This window comes from Tamandua tetradactyla, chromosome 1, assembly GCF_023851605.1.
Source record: "Tamandua tetradactyla isolate mTamTet1 chromosome 1, mTamTet1.pri, whole genome shotgun sequence".
NCBI classification, from domain to species: domain Eukaryota; kingdom Metazoa; phylum Chordata; class Mammalia; order Pilosa; family Myrmecophagidae; genus Tamandua; species Tamandua tetradactyla.
In genome coordinates, this window is record NC_135327.1 from 231,693,911 (window position 1) to 231,714,233 (window position 20,323).

The window sequence follows — 20,323 nt, forward strand, 5'->3', positions numbered from 1 at the left end:
CCACACCACACCCTGCTCCTGTGCTCCAAGCTCTGCCTGAGCTGCACCCCACACTGCACCTCTGCAACCCCATGGCATGCACCCCATGCTCAAAGGCACCAGCGCAGTGTTCCCAGCCTGTGCCTCTATTTGCGCTGCAACGCACCACTGCGCTGTTGTGCCTCCTGCTTCACACCCACCCTGCAGACATGAAGCATTAGACGACTGGGGAAGTCAGCTCCCAAAGTAAACCTGTCAAGAGACTCACACACCACAAAGACGGCAGGAGATCACTAAGCATAATCGTGATGCAGGCATAGTCCTGCCTAACGACCAAATTAGAGCACCAGAGCAGACGCAGACTCTGGGACACTGAATCAAAGGTGTTCATATAACTCTACTAAATAAAATAAATGGGATGACTAATGACATAAAAGAGATCAGGAAGATCTAGAAGAGCATAAAGAGGAATTTGAAAGACTAAATAGAAAAACAGCAGGTATCATAGTGATTAAAGATGCTGTCAGCCAAATAAAAAATACTGGAGACACAAAATAGCAGATTTGAAGAGGCAAAAGAAAGAATAAGTGATCTAGAGGACAGGACAACTAATTTTGAACAATCAAAACAGCAAATGGCAAAAAAGATGGAAAATTCTGAGTTGGATCTCAGGGAAATGATGGACAAAACAAAATGCATACATGTAAAAATCACTGGTGTCCCAGAAGGAGAAGAGAAGAGTAAAGGGCCAGGAAGAGTAGTTGAGGATATAATGGAGGAAAGCTTCTCAACCCTTATAAAGGACATATATATACAAATCAAAGAAACCCAACAAAATCCAAATAGAATAAATCCAAATAAGCCTTCCCCAAGACACATATTAATCAGCCTGTCAAATGTTGAAGAGCAGGGTAAAATCCTGAAATTGGCAAGAGAAAAACATTATACCACATACAAGGGAAACCACATAAGACTGAGTTCAGACTGCTCAACTGGCACTATAGAGGTGAGAAGGCAGTGGTATGATACACTGAAGATCCTGAAAGAAAGACTTCCAGCCAAAACTTCTGTACCCAGCCAAACTGTCCTTCAAAATTGAGGAAGAGATTAAAAATTTCACAGACAATCAAATCCTGAAAGAATCTGTCAACAAGAGACCAGCTCAACTAGAAATACTACAGGGAGTTCTGCCAGCTGAAAAAGAAAGACAGGCGAGGGACATCTGGAGGAAGGCACAGAATTGAAGAGTACCAGTCAGGGTAACTTAAAGGTTGAAAAGAAATAGACAGAAAAGAATATAGAGATCTGATAAGCAAAATCCAAAGATAGGATGGTGGATTCAAGAAATGCCATTTCAGTAATAACTTTGAATGTTAATGGACTAAACTTACCAATTAAAAGATACAGATTGGCAAAATAGATTAAGAAATATAATCCAGATATATGCTGCTTACAAGAGACTCATCTTATACACAAGGATACAAATGGTTTGAAAGGAAAAGGATGGAAAAAGATGTTCCACAGAAGTTGTAACCAAAAGAAAGCAGGAGTAACTATACTAATATCGGACAAAATAGACTTTACATGTAAAGACATCATAAGAGACAAAGGAGGACACAGTATATTAATAAAAGAGACAATTCACCAAGAAAAAATAACAATCGTAAATGTTTATGCTCCCAATCTCGGAGTTCCAAAGTCAATGAAACAGAGAGATTGGCAAAACTGAAGGGAGTGATAGAGGTTTCAACGATAACAGTAGGAGACTTCAATATACTACTCTCTATAGATAGAACAACCAGACAGAAGATAACAAGGAAATAGAGAAGTTAAATAACTTGATAAATGAATTAGACCTAACAGACTTTATAGGTCATTACACCCCAAAATGCCAGGATATACATTTTTTTCTAGTGCTCGTGGAACATTCTCCAGGATAGATCATATGCTAGAGCCCAAAACAGGTTTTTATAAATTTAAAAACATCAAAATTATTCAAAGCACCTTCTCTGATCACAGTGGAATGAAGCTGGATCTCAAAAACCACCAAAGAATGAAAACTTTCACAAATATATGAAAATTAAATAACACACTCTTAAATAAACAGTGGGTCAAAGAAGAAATTGCTAGAGAAATCAGTAGCAATCTGGAGACGAATGAAAATGAGAATACAATGTATCAGAACTTATGGGATGCACCAAAGCTGTGCTGAGAGGGAAATTTATTGCCATAAATGCCTATATTAAAAAACAAGAAAGAAAAATTTTTAAAAATTAAAAAAAACAAACAAACATGAAGGAGCAAAAATTGAAGACTTAACTGCTCACCTGGAGGAACTGGAGAAAGAACAGAAAACTAACCCCAAAGCAAATAGAAGAAGAGAAATATCAAAAATTAAAGCAGAGTTAAATGAATGGGATAACAAAAGAACAATAGAAAGAATCAATAAAAACGAAAGTTTGTTCTTTGAGAAAATCAGTAAAATCAATAGACCACTAGCAAGGCTGACAAAGAAAAAAAGAGAGTGGATGCAAATAAACAAATCCATAAATGAGAAGGGGTATATTACCACAGATCCTGAAGAAATAAAAGAAATCATAAGAGGATACTATGAACAACTATATGCCAATAAGCTAGACAACTTAGATGAAATGGACAAATTCCTGGAGACACACAAACAAGCTACACTGACTCAGGAAGAAATAGAAGATCTCAACAAACCAATCACAAGGAAAGAGATTCAATCAGTCATCAAAAATCTTCCTTCAAAGAAAAGCCCAGGGCCAGATGGCTTCACAGGGGAGTTTTATCAAACATTCCAAAAAGAGCTAACACCAATCTGGCTTAAACTTTTCCAAAATAATCGAGGAAAAAGGAACACTACCTAACTCATTTTATGAAACTAACATCACTTTAATACAAAAACCAGGTAAAAATTCTACAAGAAAGGAAAACTACAGGCCACTCTTCCTAATGAACTAATAGATGCCAAAATTCTCAACAAAATACTAGCAAATCGAACCCAAAAACATATTAAAATAATTATACACCATGACCAAGTGGGGTTTATGCCAGGAATGCAAGTATGGTTCAGCATGAGAAAATCAGGTAATGTAATACAGCACATTAACAATTGAAAGGGAAAAATCATATGATCATCTTGATTGATACTGGAAAAGCTTTTGACAGAATTCAACATCCTTTTCTGATAAAAACACCTCAGAAGATAGGAATCAAAGGTAATTTCTCCAATATGATAAAGGGCATATATGGCAAACCCATCGCCAGCATCATACTCAGTGGAGAGAAACAGAAAGCTTTCCCCCAAGATCAGGAATGAAACAAGGACGCCCACTGTCACCATTATTATTCAACATTGTGCTAGAAGTTCTAGCCAGAGCAATCAGGCAGAACAAAGAAATAAAAGGCATCCGATTGGGAACTTTCATTATTTGCAAATGACATGATCCTATACTTGGAAAATCCTGAAAAAATCGGCAACAAAGTTACCTGAGCTAATAAAGTCAGCAAGCTCGCAGGATATCAAGTTCATGTGCAAAGATCAGTAATGGTTCTGTGCACAAGCAATGACCTAATTGAGGAGTCGATTGAGGAAAAAATTCCATTCAAAATAGCGACTAAAATAATCAAGTACCTAGGAATGAACTTAACTAGGGATGTGAAGGACTTGTTCACAGAAAACTGCATAACATTGTTAAAAGAAATCAGAGGAGATCTAAACAGGTGGAAAGACATTCTCTGCTCATGGATAGGAAGGCTAAATATAGATAAGATGTCAATTTTCCCCAAATTGATCTACAGATTCAACACGGTACCAATCAAAATCCCAAAAACCTACTTTGAAGACTTGGAAAAGCTAATTACAAAATTCATCTGGAAGGGAAAGAGACCTAATAGCTAAAAGCATCCTAAAAAAAGAAGAATGAAGTGGGAGGATTAACACTTCCTGGTTTTAAAACTTATTATAAAGCCACAGTGGTCAAAACAGCATGGTATTGGCACAAAGATGGAAGCACTGACCAATTGAATTGAATCGAGAGTGCAGAAATAGCCAAATCTATGGTCAGCTGATCTTTGACAAGGCCCCCAAATCCACTGAACTAGGACAAAACAGTCTTTTCAATAATTGGGCATGGAAGAACTGGATATCAATTGTCAAGAGAATGAAAGAGGACCCCTATCTTACACCCTATTCAGAAATTAACTCAAAATGTATCAAACACCTAAATATAAGAGGTAGCACCATAAAGCTTCTAGAAGAAAATGTAGGGAAACATCTTCAAGACCTAGTAATAGGAGGTAGCATCTTAAACTTTACACCCAAAGCACAAGCAACAAAAGAAAAAATAGATAAATGGGAACTCCTCAAAATCAAATGCTTCTGCACTTCAAAAGACTTTGTCAAAAAGGTGAAGAGGCAGCCAACTCATTGGAAGAAAATATTTGGAAATCACACATCAGATAAAGGTTTGATTTCCTGTATACATACAGAAATCATATAACTCAACAACAAAAGAACAAACAATCCAATTATAAATGTGCTAAAGATACGAAAAGGCATTTTTCTGAAGAGCAAATACAGATGCTCAAAAGCACATGAAGAAATGTTCATTTTCATTGGCTATAAGGGAAATGCAGATCAAGACTTAATGAGATACCACCTCACACTTACAAGAATGGCTGCTATTAAACAAACAGGAAAGTATAAATGTTGGAGAGGTTGTGGAGAAATTGGGACACTTATGCACTGCTGGTGGGAATGTATGATGATACGGCTACTGTGGAAGACAGTTTGGCGGTTCCTTAGGGAACCAAATATTGAATTGTCCTATGACCTGGCAATAGCACTACTCAGTATACACCCAGAAGAGCTGAAAGCAGTGACACTGATGTTCATAGCAGCATTATTCACAGTCACAAAAAGATGGAAACAATCCAGGTGCCCATCAACAGATGAGTGGATCAACAAAATGTAGTATATGCATAGGATGGAATATTATGCAGTTGTAAGACAAAGTGACGTCCTGAAGCACATGACATTATGGATGAGCCTTGAGGACATAATGCTGAGCGAAATAAGCCAGACATGATAGGACAGATAGTGTATCATTCCACTTTTATGACCATGGTAAAGGTAAAATCAGGGCTTATACAATATAGGGGGGTTAGAGATACATAGAAGCTAGAAATGTGTGAATGGTTAGCTAATGAGGTTGAATTAAAATGTCAAGGGATAGGAGCACAGGTAGTTTTCTAGAGGGGCTGTAAGTAATTTTACCATATTGAAGAGGAGCATGATGGAAAAGGGTTGTATAGACCTATGCGTCCGACTGATTAACACTAGAAATATTAATTAGTTCTTGCAAGGACTGCTTCAGAGGTGTGATTTGTGTACAAAGAGTGTTTAAGTCCTGGCTACAGGGCGAAAACTGCTATTGCATGCTATGAGCTATGTTCCAAAGGAAACCATCAGCACCACCATAGCAACAGCAGAGGTAAGTAATGGGGTGAGGACAATAGTTAAGGCGAGGTTTTGATTTCCTGTTTGGTGAGAGTGTATGTATTGGTTTTCTTTCTCTCGGGAACAATGAAATTACCTAAAATTGAGAGTGTTGATGGCCTGTGGACTTTGGACTTTATACATGATGCCTGGTGAATGCAGGTGGCTGAAGGAGGCACTGACTGAGAAGTGGGCTGGCCAATGAAGGTGTAAACTTATGATGAACTAGTGTGCTTCTCCATAGAGCAGAGTTGTGAGGCATGCAACATGGTGAGTGAACCTGTGGGCTATTTGTGAAGGCAAAAGAAGCCAGAAACAAAAGAGTGATTATTATATGGTCTTATTTAGAAAATGCTTATAAGGAAACGGGCCTGGATTGTAAGCTCTTCTAGCAGTCACATTTTGTCTAGAATGGTGATTATTATCTCTGTATTTTTAGAGGCTGTTTTATATATGTATAACCTGGTGTTCAGAGATGAAAATGAAGGCAGTCGAGTCAGGATTAAGGTAATTCAGGACACAGGGGTAAGGAAGACATTGTGTGTACTTTAGAACCTCACCTACTCTTTGAGACCAAAGGAAGAAAGGTTTATTTTATCCAGAACCTGAATCTTCTGTAGCTCATAATCTAACTCAACCTGTCTAGATAGCTCATTTAAACAATCAAAGCACAGGTAGCTCAGAATAAAAATGAAGGCCTTGAAAATTAGCCCTACAAAGAACAGACTGTTAGGTCTGAGAGTCACCCCCAGAGAACTCAGTGTAGCCTCTCTCTAAGCCAACTCAGCAGGTGAGTCACTGCCCTCCTCCCATGTGGAACGTGACTCCCAGGAGTGCAGATCTCCCTGGTAACGTGGGACAGGACTCCCGGGATGAGCCGGGACCCAGCATCAAGGAACTGAGAAAACCTTCACAACCAAAAGGGGGAAGAAAGAAATGAGACAAAATAAAGTGTCGTGGCTGAGAGATTTCAGAGTCGAGAGGTTGTCCTGGAGGTTGTTCTTATGCATTGTATAGAAATCCCTTTTTAGTGTATGTTGGATTGGAGTGGCTGGAGGGAAATGCCTCAAGCTATAGAGCTGTGTTCCAGGAGTGGTGTTTCTTGAAGATGATGGTATGATAATGTAGCTGTTGCAGTGTGTCTGTGGGATTGTGGAAGCCTTGTGTCTGATGCTCCTTTTATCTAGGGTCTAAATGATAAGTAAAAAATATGGAAAAAAATAAATAAATAATAGGAGGATATGAAGGTTAAAATAAATTGAGTAGATTGAAACACTAGGAGTCAATGAGAAGAAGGGGTAAGGGACATGGTATATATGAATTTTTTTCTTTTTATTTCTTTTTCTGGAGTGATACAAATATCCTAAGAAATGGCCATGGTGATGATATTGTGACCATGTCATGGAATGTTTGTGTGTCAGGAATGTTTGATGTTTAAGGTTTGACCATTAAAAAAAAGGTCTATGCAGTTCTGCCCCTTGAATCTTCCTGGGTTCAGGTGAAAAGATGGAGGCTAAACAGGACGCAGCGGGGGATGGCAGCACATTTTCTTTAAACATTTCTGGGATTCCAGGATTTCTAATTTATATATAGAAGTGCTAATTTATCTTTCAGCAATTCAAGCAGAGTTCATTTAAGAAAAACAAATTTCACCCCATGAAAAAACAGAACAAAAAGACGAGTGCTTTATGAAAGCTCCTGTGAAGAGGGTGAAGGAGAAAGGAAAAGGCCACGGGGTGAAATGTCACACGGCGCAGAGTCCTCTCCAGAGCCCCCCAGCTGTCAGAGCTCAGTGGCTGGGCATGGGAGCGGCCAGGGGCTGGCGAGGGGCGGCAGCCGAGACGGGGGCAGGCAGCGGCCTTGGGGAGGGGACCAGGCCCCAGGAGCCCCCGGCCACCCCAGCACTGGCCCCACCAGCCGTGTTCCAGCGTGGCTCCCACCCCTGTCGGCGGCTGCCCTCGGGCCCACCCCCTGCCCCGAGCTCCAGGGTGCAGCGCCCACGGGACAGACGGCGTGGGGGCCGGGGCAAGCAGGGTCTGACGCGAAGGCCCCTGCCTGCTGCAGGGAGTGGACGGGGCCGCCCACACTGTCCCCGGGGCCGCCGCATCCCTTCGCTGCCCGCGGTCCTGACGCTCCCACCCGGGTAGCGCTCACAGGGCTGTGTCCCTCAGGTGTGGGCCGGGACACAGGAGGACAGAGGTGCCCTGCTGGCCACGGGCTGTGGGGACACAGCCCCCGGCGCCGTGACCACCCCGAGGAACGCCTTCACCGCCGTGTTCCAGGCGCAGGAGGGCTCGGCCCAGGGCTTCTCCGCGTCCTTCGTGAGCCGTGAGTACCGGGACCCCGAGGCTTGAGGGGGGCCTGGCGGGGTGCCCAGGGGCTGTGAGGAAGGCCGGGGACCCCAGCTCCTGCCTGGCGTCCCGAGGCTGCCAAGACCACCTCTGGCCTCCTGGGCCAAGGCTACCCAGCACAATGCAGACCCTCCCCGGGGGCAGCGGCTGCCTCTTTAAACCCCTTGGGGACACCCCCATAGGACCTTCACACCCTGCTCGTGTCGGGGTCCGCTCTCCCCCTGCACAAACTGGGCTCGTGGGACATGCAGGCGGCGTCCACCCAAGAGGCCCTGGTGGGTTTCGGCAGCTGAATAACCGTGATGGCCATGGGGGGGATGCTGTTTAGGGAAGCACTGGATGAGCGGCCCTCGGGGGGACCCAGGCAGGCGTTTCCACAGGAGTAGGGATGAGGGGTGCGTGGATAGCGGAGAGGGCCAGTGGGGAGTGCATGGGGCAGTGGGGGGCGGACAGGGTAGTGGGAGGTGGACAGGGCAGCAGGAGGTGGACGGGGCGGCGAGGGTGGATGGGGCAGGCAGCAGGGGGGTGCATGGGGCAGTGGGGTCTGAACGGGGCAGCAGGGGGTGGACGAGGCAGCGGGGGGTGGACGGGGCAGCGGAGAGACAGCGGCGGGGGCAGTGGACGGGTCAGCACAGATGTTTTAATACCGAGATGTCAGAGAGCATGTGGAGTAGCTGGGGAGATGTGCTGTGAAAACAAAGCTCATTCGCTGATAAAAAGACTTTCTTTCTGAGACCCATGAAGTCACATGAATTCTCACAATGTCTCACCAGTGACACAGCCTTCTAATGATGAAATAAGGCTTTTTTTAATTGAGTGTATAAAATGCTTCCTGGCTACGTGTAAATCCCTCTTCCTTGGCTTTATCTCTTCCTCTTCGTGAACCCTCCTCACTCTTTGCTGACTTGTCCTTTCTTTTCTTGAACATCTTACAATTAAGCGACTAGCAATGGATTTGTGCTGAATTTCTACCATTTGTCCCATCAAACTGGGCAGTTGCAAACGTTTCTAAAAGCTATATAGAATGTTCTTATTTTGCATGTGTATTTTTTTTTATAAGTTGTTTCTGTTTATTAAGAGCATGCTATGTTTTCCTTTTCTTTTGGCGTGGGCAGGCTACAGGAATTGTACTTTTTTTGTTTTTGTTTTTGCATGGGCAGGCACTGGGAATCAAACCCAGGTCTCCAGTGAGGCAGGCGAAAACTCTGCCTGCTGAGCCATCGTGGCCCGCCCTATACATTTATTTTTAAATCAGAAGTTCACTCTCTTAGTTATTGCTTTTTCCTCTCTGAGTATCTCGAGAGAATTTGGAAAATTGGGGTCTTCCCTTTACTGATAAAGTAGACACAGGTGTGAGAGCAAATGTTCTGATGGAGTCTTTCGTGTCCCGGGTAGGATGCGGCGGTAACTTCTCTGACCCCTCTGGTGATGTTGTTTCTCCCAACTACCCCGAGCCCTACGACAATAACCTGGACTGCTCCTACACCATCGCTGCCAGCCCTGCCTCCGTGGTGCTTCTGACCTTCCTGTCCTTCCATCTGGAGGGTGAGTTTGTTCGGGGAGTCACAGTTGTGTCTTAATCAACCAGTCGGAGTAAGTTGAGGGGAGGGAGGCAGGGGTGGTCTGAAAGCGCCATGTAAATAAAGTACTAAAAGTACGGAGTGGCTTTAACGTAAACTTGATAAAATTTCACCCAGTATCATGAGAACATGCGCACCCTTCCAGGTGCCCCTCTCGGAACAATGCAGGAGCTTTAACATGCAAACATCTCGGATTGCTTGAAGAAAATAACTTCAAGGTGCATGGCATGTTACAAATTGCTTTTAATGCATCGGTTTACTTTTACACAATATGCACACGCATATGCACTCATATGCACATGCACTCATGCACACATGCGTATCTGAGCACACGTGCACACACATGCACCTCACACACGCATATCACACTGTAAACTAAAACGCAAGAGAAGCCATCCTGAGTCCAGCGGTCTCATGAATGCCGAGTGTGGGTGTGAATTGAGGCTCACAATGCCGTGCTCTGCTCTCCTTTGTCTCACGGTGGGACACACTTTCCCTCTGTCCTTTTTTGCCGAAAGCCTTTGTCTTTGCAGCGCTGGCCCTGCGCTGGTGCTTACACACGGTGCCCCTCGGTGCGTGCACCCGGCCCAGGGGAAGGGACCTTTAGCAGAGCTGGCAGCGGGAGCCGTGTGGGGCAGCTGGCCCTTCCGGCCTGAGGCGCACTCGTGTTTGCTGGGTGCCAGGCTGCGGCGGGAGGGCGTCCTGGTGGACGGGCACCTCGGGCGCTCAGCCATGCCCACTGGCCAGCTTCCCTATTTAAGTGCCAGTTCATCTGTAAATTGTCACGCTGCCACTGCATAATCTAAATTTCCTTCTATTTGGGTTAGTCTCCTGTGGCCGTGAAATGTTACACTTTTGTTGCTATGGCAAGATGTTCCATTGCCAGTCAAAATCAGGAGAATCTGTGTTTCATAAAAATTAAGAATGACACTTCAGTACTTACATACTGATAGATTATAAAGAGCCCCTCTCACTTCCCCTTTTTCGTTGACCTCCCATCCCTTTCCTACATCTCTAGAGGTGTGTTTTTGGCATATGTGTTTGCTAGAGAATGCCAAGTGTAAGTTGAAGTTTGTTGCTGTAAAGATAGCATAAAAAGTAACATAACCCTTTCAGCATTAGCCAGCACAAAATCCCAGGGATATAAAAAGTGATCATGAGATAGATATAAGGGGCTAGGGGGGAAGAGACGTTTAAAATAATATCCATATGTTACAGTGTATGAAGCAACTAGATCGTTCATGTTTCTCTTTGAAAGAACGGACATATGGAGAATTATGCTCAGAGGATTTCCATTGGTGGGTGATCTCTTTTTATTAAAAAGAATGTTTTCCTTATACATTTGTGTTGTCTTTATAATCGGAGGGAAGTTATCTTTAAAGAAAAGGGAAAACGAGCATCTGATACCTGCTTGGATTATGCGCTGAGGTGTGCGTTTGTTCTTGTAAATGATAAACACGCGCACACCACATGCCAGTGCCCCCCAGCCTCGAGGAAAGGGCTGTGCGGTGCGGCTAGGAGGCGACCCCCCAGCCTCGAGGGAGGGGCTGTGAAGGGCGGCGAGGAGGCGACCCCCCAGCCTCGAGGGAGGGGCTGTGAAGGGCGGCGAGGAGGCGACCCCCCAGCCTCGAGGGAGGGGCTGTGAAGGGCGGCGAGGAGGCGACCCTGCCCTGCGCTCACGCTGGGAGGAGCTCTGTCCTCCTGGGACTCCGCGGCGATTGGGTTGATATATCTGATTGTGTCCCACGGGTCTCTGAGGGTCTGTTACATTTGCTTCATTATGTTTTCGTTCTAGTCCTCAGACTGAATAATCTCAATTGATTTACCTTCAACTTTGCTGATTCTTTCTTCTGTCTGCTCATACTTGCTGCTGAGTCCCCAAGTTTATCATTTTAGTTATTGTACTTTTCAAGTCCAGAATTTCTAATTGGTTCATATAAAAAATAATAATTTCCATCACTCTGTCAATGTTCTTTATTGGGTGAAGCGCCATTCCCACACTTCCCTCTGGTTCTTTACACGTGTTTCCTTTAGCTCTTGGAACATAGTCACAGCGGTTAACAAAATCATTGTCTTATAAGCCCAAGGACTGAGTTTCCTCCAGGACAGTTTCTATATTGACTTCTTTTTCCTGCATAAGGACTGTACCTTCTTGTTTCTTTGCATGCCTCATACTTTCTGTTGAAAACTAGACATTTTAAATAATACAATGTCACAAATCTAAAAACCAGATTCTCCTCCCCTCCTCAGGGTTTTTTGTTCCGGCTGCTTGTTCGTTTAGTGACTTTTCTGCACTAATTCTGTCCCGTCTGTATTCTTTGCTGTCTCTGCTCAGTTAGGTTACTGGTCAGCCAATGATTAGGCAGAGATTTATTTGGACCCCAGAACCAGTAAGAGTCCCAGTCTCTGCCAGTGGGGCCCCCCTCGACCCTCGGCCGTGCACGCCCATCTCTGCCTCAGCCTTGCCGTCCTCTTTGCAGGGCACCAGGTCAGCAGAGGTGGGCGCTCAGCGCTGCCTCAGGGTGGCCTGCCTAGGCACTTGGCCATCTAGATTCCCAGAAATGTCGCAGCTCCTCAAAGCCCCTGTGGACATTCTTCCTTTTGGCCAGTCTGTCGATGGCCCTGACCTCTGTGATGTTGAAACACCTGCCTGCACACGCGTGTGACAGCCCACGGGGGAGGGCTTCTGGCTGTGCGGGTTCTGAGTCAGCTGATGTGAAGACCGCCCTTGGGAGTGGGGCTTTCCGAGGGCACCGAAGAGGTCACAGTGACCCGGGGCGAGGGCCAGGACGAGGGCTGGAAGAGCTCCCGCTCCATTCTCCCGCTCGGGTCAGCCGGGCCGGCGAGCGGGGAGTGGGACGCGGGGAGGTTAAAGAGCCCCAGACACGCAGTCCTGGCTTAGGGGCCACCATTTGCTTTGCTTCTTCGTAAGTGCTCCCTGGGTTGCTGTGAGCCTTTGGTTAATTTCCAGAGTTTTGAAAAAGTTGCTTCTGACAGTTTTTGCCAGGTTTTCATCACTTTTATGCAGGGACAAATTTTCAGAGGCCTTTACTTATCATTTTCACTCATGTCCTCAGTATGTTAAAATTTGATATATGCAGTGTTTTAGAAGAATATTTAACCATAAAAACTCATGAAGTGTTATGTTAATACAAATTAGGTGTGAAAGACCTTGCTGAGTATGATCTCAATTACTTTTTGGCCGTCGATATTAACATGTAAACGTGACTGCAAAGACCTGCTGATGAAAACCTTTGAATCTCCGCTTTATCCTCTTCTGTGTTTTTCTGTGGAGCGGATATACATATATATACTTGTCTTCTAATTTGGAGACAGGTCTGCATTTTCACAGTCGCGAAGCCTTGAGCTAAGGTTGCGTGTGTGACCCTCACGGTGGCCGCGGCGCACACGTGAAGGGGCACGAGCTTCCCTCCCACGGCCGGAGCGGCCGCCGCGTGCTGACTGGGGTGCAGGGTTCTGGGAGCGCAGCCCTGAGGTGTCGGGCGGGGAGGGGGGCTCCCCAGTGCCCTGCAGGGTGGGGTGCAGCCCGGCCTCTACCCACCGCTGGCCCGCAGCACGCCGAGTTGTGACTGCAGAAAGGTCTTCACTGACCCGCACCCCCTGAGGACGAGGTCCCCGCTATTACCACACTCGGAGGAGCCACTTCTTGGGAGACAGTGGGTCTCTGGGGCTTGCCTGCCGCGCCGTCTGCTCGTCTTGGGTGCCTGCTCCGGGTTCGCTGCGAGGATGGACATGGTCTCGTCGGAGACACGCTGACCGCTTGGCTGGCCCTGACCCCCTTGGCCCTCATCCCCTTTCTGGATGGTCCGCGGGGCACCCAGCGCTGGCTTCTGAGGGTGACGCTGCTGTCCCTCTCTGTGCAGCTCGCTCAGCCGTGACCGGAGGCTGCGACGGCGACAGGCTGCACGTGCTGAGACCTAGCCTGGCCTCGGCACCCTTCGCCACCCTGTGCGGCCACGAGACGCCGGCCCCCATGGCGCTCAGCGGCCCCGTGCTGCTACGCTTCCTGTCGGGTGCACACACCGCGGACCTGGGCTTCAGGCTGTCCTACAGTGTCAGCGGTGAGTGGCCCCAATGGCGCCTCCCGGCCGGTGTGGTTTCCCCAGATGGCGCCAGGAGCTGCCAGAACCCTCACATGTTTCTCCCTCAGAGAGGCCTTGGCAGAAATTTGGACAGAAATACTCTTTGAAAGCCAAATGGAGAAGTTATGCATTTACTTGGCTAACTGAAAGCAAAATGAGAGCGCTGCTATGGTTAGTTGTCTGTACGACTAGCTAGGGTAACTGGTTTTAGTTCCTCAAGTCACTTTGCCAATGTGATACACAATGTTTTATCAATTTTAGAAGAAATGCAAGAGAATTCCTTTAGAATCTTTTGGTAAGGGTGAAAGGTTTAAAATATGTATCTATTATGCAAAAAGTGCAAGCCCTAAAGGAAAAAGAAGAGTCTGAGGCATCCTTGGTACCAAAGGCCTCTGATGTAGCAGCATCTCTGGATTATTTAGAGAATAATAGTCTGTGTTTGTTTTTAAATAATAGAGTCTATTTCCCATTTTTAAGAGTCTTTTTCTCTCCTGCAGCAGAGTTGGTGGTTAGTTTGCTAATATTTTCCCCGATTATGCAAACATCAGTGAAGAAATCTTTTCTTCATTTTTTCCATCTTTTCTTGACCAAGTCCTCTGCCGTGGGTGGAAAGTTAAGCAGCAGTGTCCTGGCGGATCAACCACTGTCCCGCCAGCAGGGACAGCGCCCAGCGCAGGACGTCCCCTCCTCAGGGCCGCTGGCTTTACTCTTGGGCAAACTGCCGCTTTGGGGAGTTAAGCCCTGCTTTATATTCTCTAACTTTCATCCCATATTTTCCTAAACATTGTATGCAAAGCTCAGAGTGCCTGTTAGAGATTCCCTCTGAAAGGGCGTGCTGCCATGCTGGCGAGTTACGTGTGGGGTCCCGGTGGCACTGGGGAGCCTTCCGAGGCCACACGTGTGCAGTGAGGCCTCCAGAGAGGGGTGTCTGGGGTGAAGTGGTCATGGGAGCCCCGCATGCCGCTGGGCCCCGAGCCTCTGGGGGTGTCCGGGGTGAAGTGGCCGTGGGAGCCCCGCATGCCGCTGGGCCCTGAGCCTCTGGGGGTGTCCGGGGTGAAGTGGTCATGGGAGCCCCGCATGATGCTGGACCCCGAGCCTCTGGGGGTGTCCGGGGTGAAGTGGCCGCTGGGCCCTGAGCCTCTGGGGGTGTCTGGGGTGAAGTGGCCGTGGGAGCCCCGCATGCCGCTGGGCCCCTGAGCCTCTGGGGGTGTCCGGGGTGAAGTGGCCGTGGGAGCCCCGCATGCCGCTGGGCCCTGAGCCTCTGGGGGTGTCCGGGGTGAAGTGGTCATGGGAGCCCCGCATGCCGCTGGGCCCCCGAGCCTCTGGGGGTGTCTGGGGTGAAGTGGCCGTGGGAGCCCCGCATGATGCTGGGGCCTGAGCCTCTGGGGGTGTCTGGGGTGAAGTGGTCATGGGAGCCCCGCATGCCGCTGGGCCCCGAGCCTCTGGGGGTGTCCGGGGTGAAGTGGTCATGGGAGCCCCGCATGCCGCTGGGGCCCTGAGCCTCTGGGGGTGTCCGGGGTGAAGTGGTCATGGGAGCCCCGCATGCCGCTGGGCCCCCGAGCCTCTGGGGGTGTCTGGGGTGAAGTGGTCATGGGAGCCCCGCATGCCGCTGGGGCCCTGAGCCTCTGGGGCCCAGACAAGCGAAGCCGAGCAGTGCCTGCTGCTCCTGTGGGCTTGTGGCCTCTGCGTGGCTGCAGGTCCTGGGCTGGGGGTCCAGGTGGGTTGGGCCCCACCCCCCGCCTCCGGCTCAGGAGGAAGCGGGACCTGAGCCGTGCTGCGCTCACAGAGGCGCTGAACTCGGACGCTCCCCAGTGACTCCCATCCTGCTCCCAGGACGATTCGTCCCTGGAGGGACCTCATGAGGCTGTCCTGGCATCTTCCCGGAGCCCCGGCCATGTCTGGTGTCCTGGCGGGGGTGGGCACTCCTGAGCTCCTTCCCACGCCTGCCGCCCCCACGCCCGCCCTGCCCAGTCCCTCCCCGTCCCCCGTTCCGAATGACCTTACACGCCGCGTGGGCTGTAGGAGGAATCCTGTCCCTTGGAGAGGGCAGAGCAGAGGCCGCCCCGTGCCCCCGGCCTGCCCACCCGTCTCTCTTGCAGGCTGCGGGGGCGAGTTCAACGCCTCGTTCGGGACCCTGCGGAGCCCCGCCTACGCCTCATCCAGCTACCCCGACGGCCTGCGCTGCCTGTACCGCGTCTCGGTCCCCGCGGGCGCCGTGGTCCAGCTGAAGTAGGTGGGGCACGGGGGGCCGGGCCTGCGCGGGAGACCTGCTCCCGCCTGACCCACCGGGGGGCTTCCTGACCCGGGGTGCAGGTCCTCGAGAGTGCCGCGGGACACCGGACACAGGCCCTGCCCCTGGCACAGGCCCCACACCTCACGGTCCCGTGGCCCTCCAAGAGCGGCACAGGGGCCTCCGAAACGAGGCGGGACCGGGGAGCCCAGACAGGGCTTTCCACGGAAGTAGGCTGTCAGCGGCAGCTCCGGGAAACCCCAAAGAAACTGGGGAAAAAGGCTGGCCTGCTTTGAGGGTCCAGTTGACGTGACAGGGGACGCCTTCACACGTGAGATGGTCGCAGCTTGAAATGAGAAAGCCTCACATCTAGATGAGCCCAGTGACTTAAACCCTGTAAGAGAACTTAGGGGTGCATCTGTCAGGATGGGTGCGCGCGGTCACGAGTACCCCGAGCTCGAGCGAACACCGCGAGCGTCTCTTGCTCCCGCACGTGTCCAGGCCGTTGGCCAGCTGTGTCCCCGAGGCCTGTGCGGGACACGGTTAGTTTTAGCACATGCTCCCTGGTCACCCCTGCAGTGCAGTGGAAATGTGGCAAATTGAGGGGCGGTTTTCAACATTTCTTCCAGAAAGAAATGCATGCCACCCTTGCTCGCATTTCAGAGGCCGCCCTGGAGGGCACAGCGGTGACCCCCACGTGCCTGCAAGGTGGGGGCTGGGAGCAGCGCGGGCCCCGGGGCTCCCCTGGTTGGTGTCTTCACTGTCGCACAATGAAATGACTCTCAGGAGAAGTTTATTCGTTCTTTTCTTCCTGTCGTAAGAAAGGGCTCATTTCACATTCCTCGGCTCACAGTCATGATGTTGATAATGACGACTTAAATTTTATGAGCACCTACTGTATACCAGATACTGTGTTCCGTTTTTGCTTAGTGTTTCCCTCATTCTTACTCGGACTCCACTTTAAGAACAGAGCAGCAGGCGGGGAGGGGGATGAGCCCCGACCCTGCCCCTCAGTCCTCCGGGGATGCACCGTCTCCCCAGAAGCAGCAGATGGGACCAGGGGCCCTTTGGGCGGCCGCAAAGGCGCAGCAGGCTTGGCTGTGACCGGACTCGACACAGAGCGTTGCCAGAACGGCAGCTCCACGTCATGCGCCTGTGCACGCAGCCCCACGCAGCGGGTTGTGCAGCCTCGCTCCGCCTTGGCGCTCACGGGGACGGGCTCTCCAGTCCCGGCACCCTTGGGAGCTGGCTGCGAAGTCGGGGGTCTCTCAGGCCAGGCGAGAGCGGGCCTTTCTGCTCGGGCTTCACAGGCCGTGTGTCCTGAGCCGCTGCCCTCTGCAGGTTCAGCGACTTCGACGTGGCGCCCTCTGCCCTCTGCGACCAGGACTACCTGGCAGTCCACGACGGTGCCGACCCCCGTGACCCCCTCCTGGGCAAGTTCTGTGGCTCCGAGCTGCCGCCAAGCCTCCGGGGCCACGGGGTCAGCCTGCTGCTGGTCTTCAGGACGGATGCCTCGGGGACCGCTCGAGGCTGGAAGGCGTCGTTCCAGCGCACACTGGGTGAGCGTTGGGCTCGTCACCTCACGTCAGTGCCCTTTCTGCTTAATCCATCCTCACCCGGCCTTGTCCACCCTTCCCTTAACCCTGGAGGGCCTCGTCATGTGAGGTCGTGGTTTGAAAACGTGCGTGGGGCATCACTTGGTAAATGACTCATTCAGCAGACGCTCGTCCCTGCAAGGAGGCCAGGCCTGGACTCAGGCCGCAGGACAGGAGAGGGCCGGTCAAGGGCCCAGCCGCAGCCTCTGTCCCAGAGTGGGAGGGCCTAGGGCTCAGAGCCAAGGGGGCAGGGCCAGCCTCATCTTCCAGAAGGCCGGTTGTGGGAGCAGGAGGGGCTCTCCGGGGCCGGAGAAGGGAGAGGTGCATTCTGAGGTGGAGGTGGGAACTGCCCGAGGCTGGATGCACGCAGTGGGGTGGACTGAGAGAGGCCGTGGCCTGGGGCACACGCTGGTGCTCCTTCAGCGGCCTCGGGGCTGGGGCAGCTGTGCTTGGGTTGGGGGTCGAGAGCCTGGGGGTACCCAGGAGGAGACGTGGGGGGCTTCCCAGCCTTGGGGCCGGGTTGTTGGTAGAGTGGCCGGTGAGAGGAGGGAGCGCAGACCCCGGCTTGTTGGGACCAGGTGCAAAGCCTGGATCTGAGGCGGTTTAGGGAGCTGAGGTGTCCCCGTGGAGGTGGCCGGTAATGGGCTCTGCGGCCGGGGAGCGCGGCCAGGCTCCTGCCACGCCCTGGAGGCGACCTGCCCCCCCACCGCCTGCATCGGAGGTGGCTGCGAGGAACGTTCTAGAAGTACTGCGCTCCGTAAATGGCACAGCAGGCGGCTGAGGCACTTTGTGAGCCACCCCCACCCCCCGAGCTGCTCCAGGCAGGTGGCCTCTGGCCCCCGAGGGACGCCGCTGGACGCCGCCATCCCGTGTGCGGCCACCGGCCGACAGGCAGACCCGTCAGCGGCTCCCCCAGCTGACCACAGGCTGGGACGCAGGTCCTCGGTGGACGGCGCGGCCCTGACCCGGCTGCCCAGGGTGGGCCGTGCTGACGGAGACGCCATCCCGCCAGCACCCATGGCCCCGGGCTCTCACCCCCGCGACTCTGCCCGTTCTGCGTCCGCATAATCGCTGAGGCCACTGGCAGGCGCTCAGGAGGTGGTTTTGGGTGGTCTTGGTGGTAGATTCTAACTGAAACTGCGGTCTTCGGCTTCTGTGTGCTTTTCCTCTCGCCAAGCCCCCGGCACCCTCGTCGGTGCTCCGACCTGTCGGTCCTTTTCCTCTGCTTGTTTGTGCTGAGAGGGGCAGGACACAGGAGGGCTCTGTTCTGGGCCGCGCCTCCCGTCTGTCCCCGTCTGTCCCCCGTCTGTCCGGGCTGGGTCGGCCGCCCTTTCTCCTCCGTCCACCGTCTCGGGGGAACGGCGTGGCCGCACCTGCACCGCAGCAGAGACGGGCTCCGCTGGGCAGTGACCCGTGTGGACGGCGCGGTCCGCGGGGGCGTCTTCGTAACACGTGAAGTGTGTTTGCAACACGCCGTTCGGGTTTCAGCCGCGGTGGCCTTTCCGCGCACCTGGTCACTTCCCAGTCGAAGGTGCCTGGCGGTGAAGGATGAGGCGGGTCCTGGCGCGACGGTTCCGTTAGTGTTTCTGGAGGGTCTGCTCGGATCTGGTGGGAGAGAGCCTCAGTGTGCTGATTGCTAAACTGTGGTGCAATTCACTCCCCTTCGTGGAGCTGTGCTTTAAGGGCCACGCGTGTGAGCTGCAAGGGGGTGGGGGGTGGGCCGCTCAGGGCCGTCTGCACTGTGATGGGCAGTGCTTTCCTGGGCCAAGACCCCCGCGACCCCTGCAACCCCCGCGCCCTGGAGCCTTACCTGGCCCTGAGGGGTGCGGGAGGAGGAATCTCCTGCTAGGCATTCCCCAGCACCCCGGGGCACGCAGCTGGCGAAAGCGCAGGTGGCCTCCGGTTGGGGGTCATCAGGTGGGAAGGCCATGGGGGCCCAGGGGCCCAAGCAGCGTCCCCCCGGAGTGGGGGGCGAGGTTGGAGGTGGGGGGGCAGCTGCAGTGTCGTCAGGGTGGCTTTGGAACTCCCTGTGGGGGCTGCTTTGAAGTTGGGGTGTCGTTGTAGATAGGGACAAAGCTGGGAAATCCTGCGGCAGTCTAGGCAGGGGTGAGGAGAGCCGAGGAAAGGTGGAAAGAAAAGTACTTAGAATGCAGGATCGCAGGCCGCTGTGAGGGAGAGACGAGGCCCCAGGACCTGGGCACGGCCTTGGGGAGGGCGCCGGGCTCCGTGGGAGACAGATGTATTCGGCCTGTAGAATTTGGTACCTTTAAGTGATCCAGCTGGTCCGTATGGGGTCAGATGGGAGAATTCAAAGGTCAGGAAGGAGCTCGAATTTAATTGCCTTACTCTGAGGCTGATACGCATGTCACATATTCTGTACTCCTGGCAGGTCGGCTCTTGTATATCTGGAAGGTCCTGGCTGGTGCAGCTTTGTCTGACTTAGTACAGCTCCCGTGGGCTGTGCTTCGTGTTTGTACAGCATGGCTTTTTGACACTTTACCTCCAGTCTTTCTATATGCCTAAGAATATAGTTGGGTTTATTCTGCTTTGTCTTTAATTGGAGGTTATTTAATAGATTTACATCTAATCAAGGTACCAATGTAATTGCATTTAAATAGAGTATTGTTCTCTGTTTGCTCCACCTGTCCTGATGTTTATTAATGAAAGGTCTTGGGTCCCCAGAACTAACCCACCCCAAGACCAAAGTTATCTTGAGAACCAAGACTGGACCTAACCTTAGTGGGCCTGCCTGGCTTGCACCGGAGCTTCTACTCTAACCTACAGGCCAGCTGTACCTCCTTCCTCCATTTTCTTACATACGTCCTGTGACTCAGCACATAATCAGTCTGTGCATCCCGCCACGCAGCACGTACTTGGCCTGCGCGCCCTGCGGCCCAGCGCATACTCGGTCTGCGCGTCCCATGACGCGGCGTGTACTCAGTCTGCGCATCCCGCGGCCCAGCG

At 51.3% G+C, this 20,323-nt stretch overlaps 1 protein-coding gene across 1 annotated transcript in view; it reads left to right on the plus strand.

Moving 5' to 3' along the window:
• Positions 1-20,323, plus strand: part of LOC143682890 (cubilin-like) — a 247,417-nt gene that overhangs the window by 198,467 nt on the left and 28,627 nt on the right. The window contains exons 54-58 of the mRNA XM_077159299.1: positions 7,672-7,828; positions 9,247-9,396; positions 13,316-13,513; positions 15,634-15,763; positions 17,106-17,323. Coding sequence (XP_077015414.1) covers positions 7,672-7,828; positions 9,247-9,396; positions 13,316-13,513; positions 15,634-15,763; positions 17,106-17,323 — 853 coding nt within the window. The remainder of the gene's footprint in view (positions 1-7,671; positions 7,829-9,246; positions 9,397-13,315; positions 13,514-15,633; positions 15,764-17,105; positions 17,324-20,323) is intronic.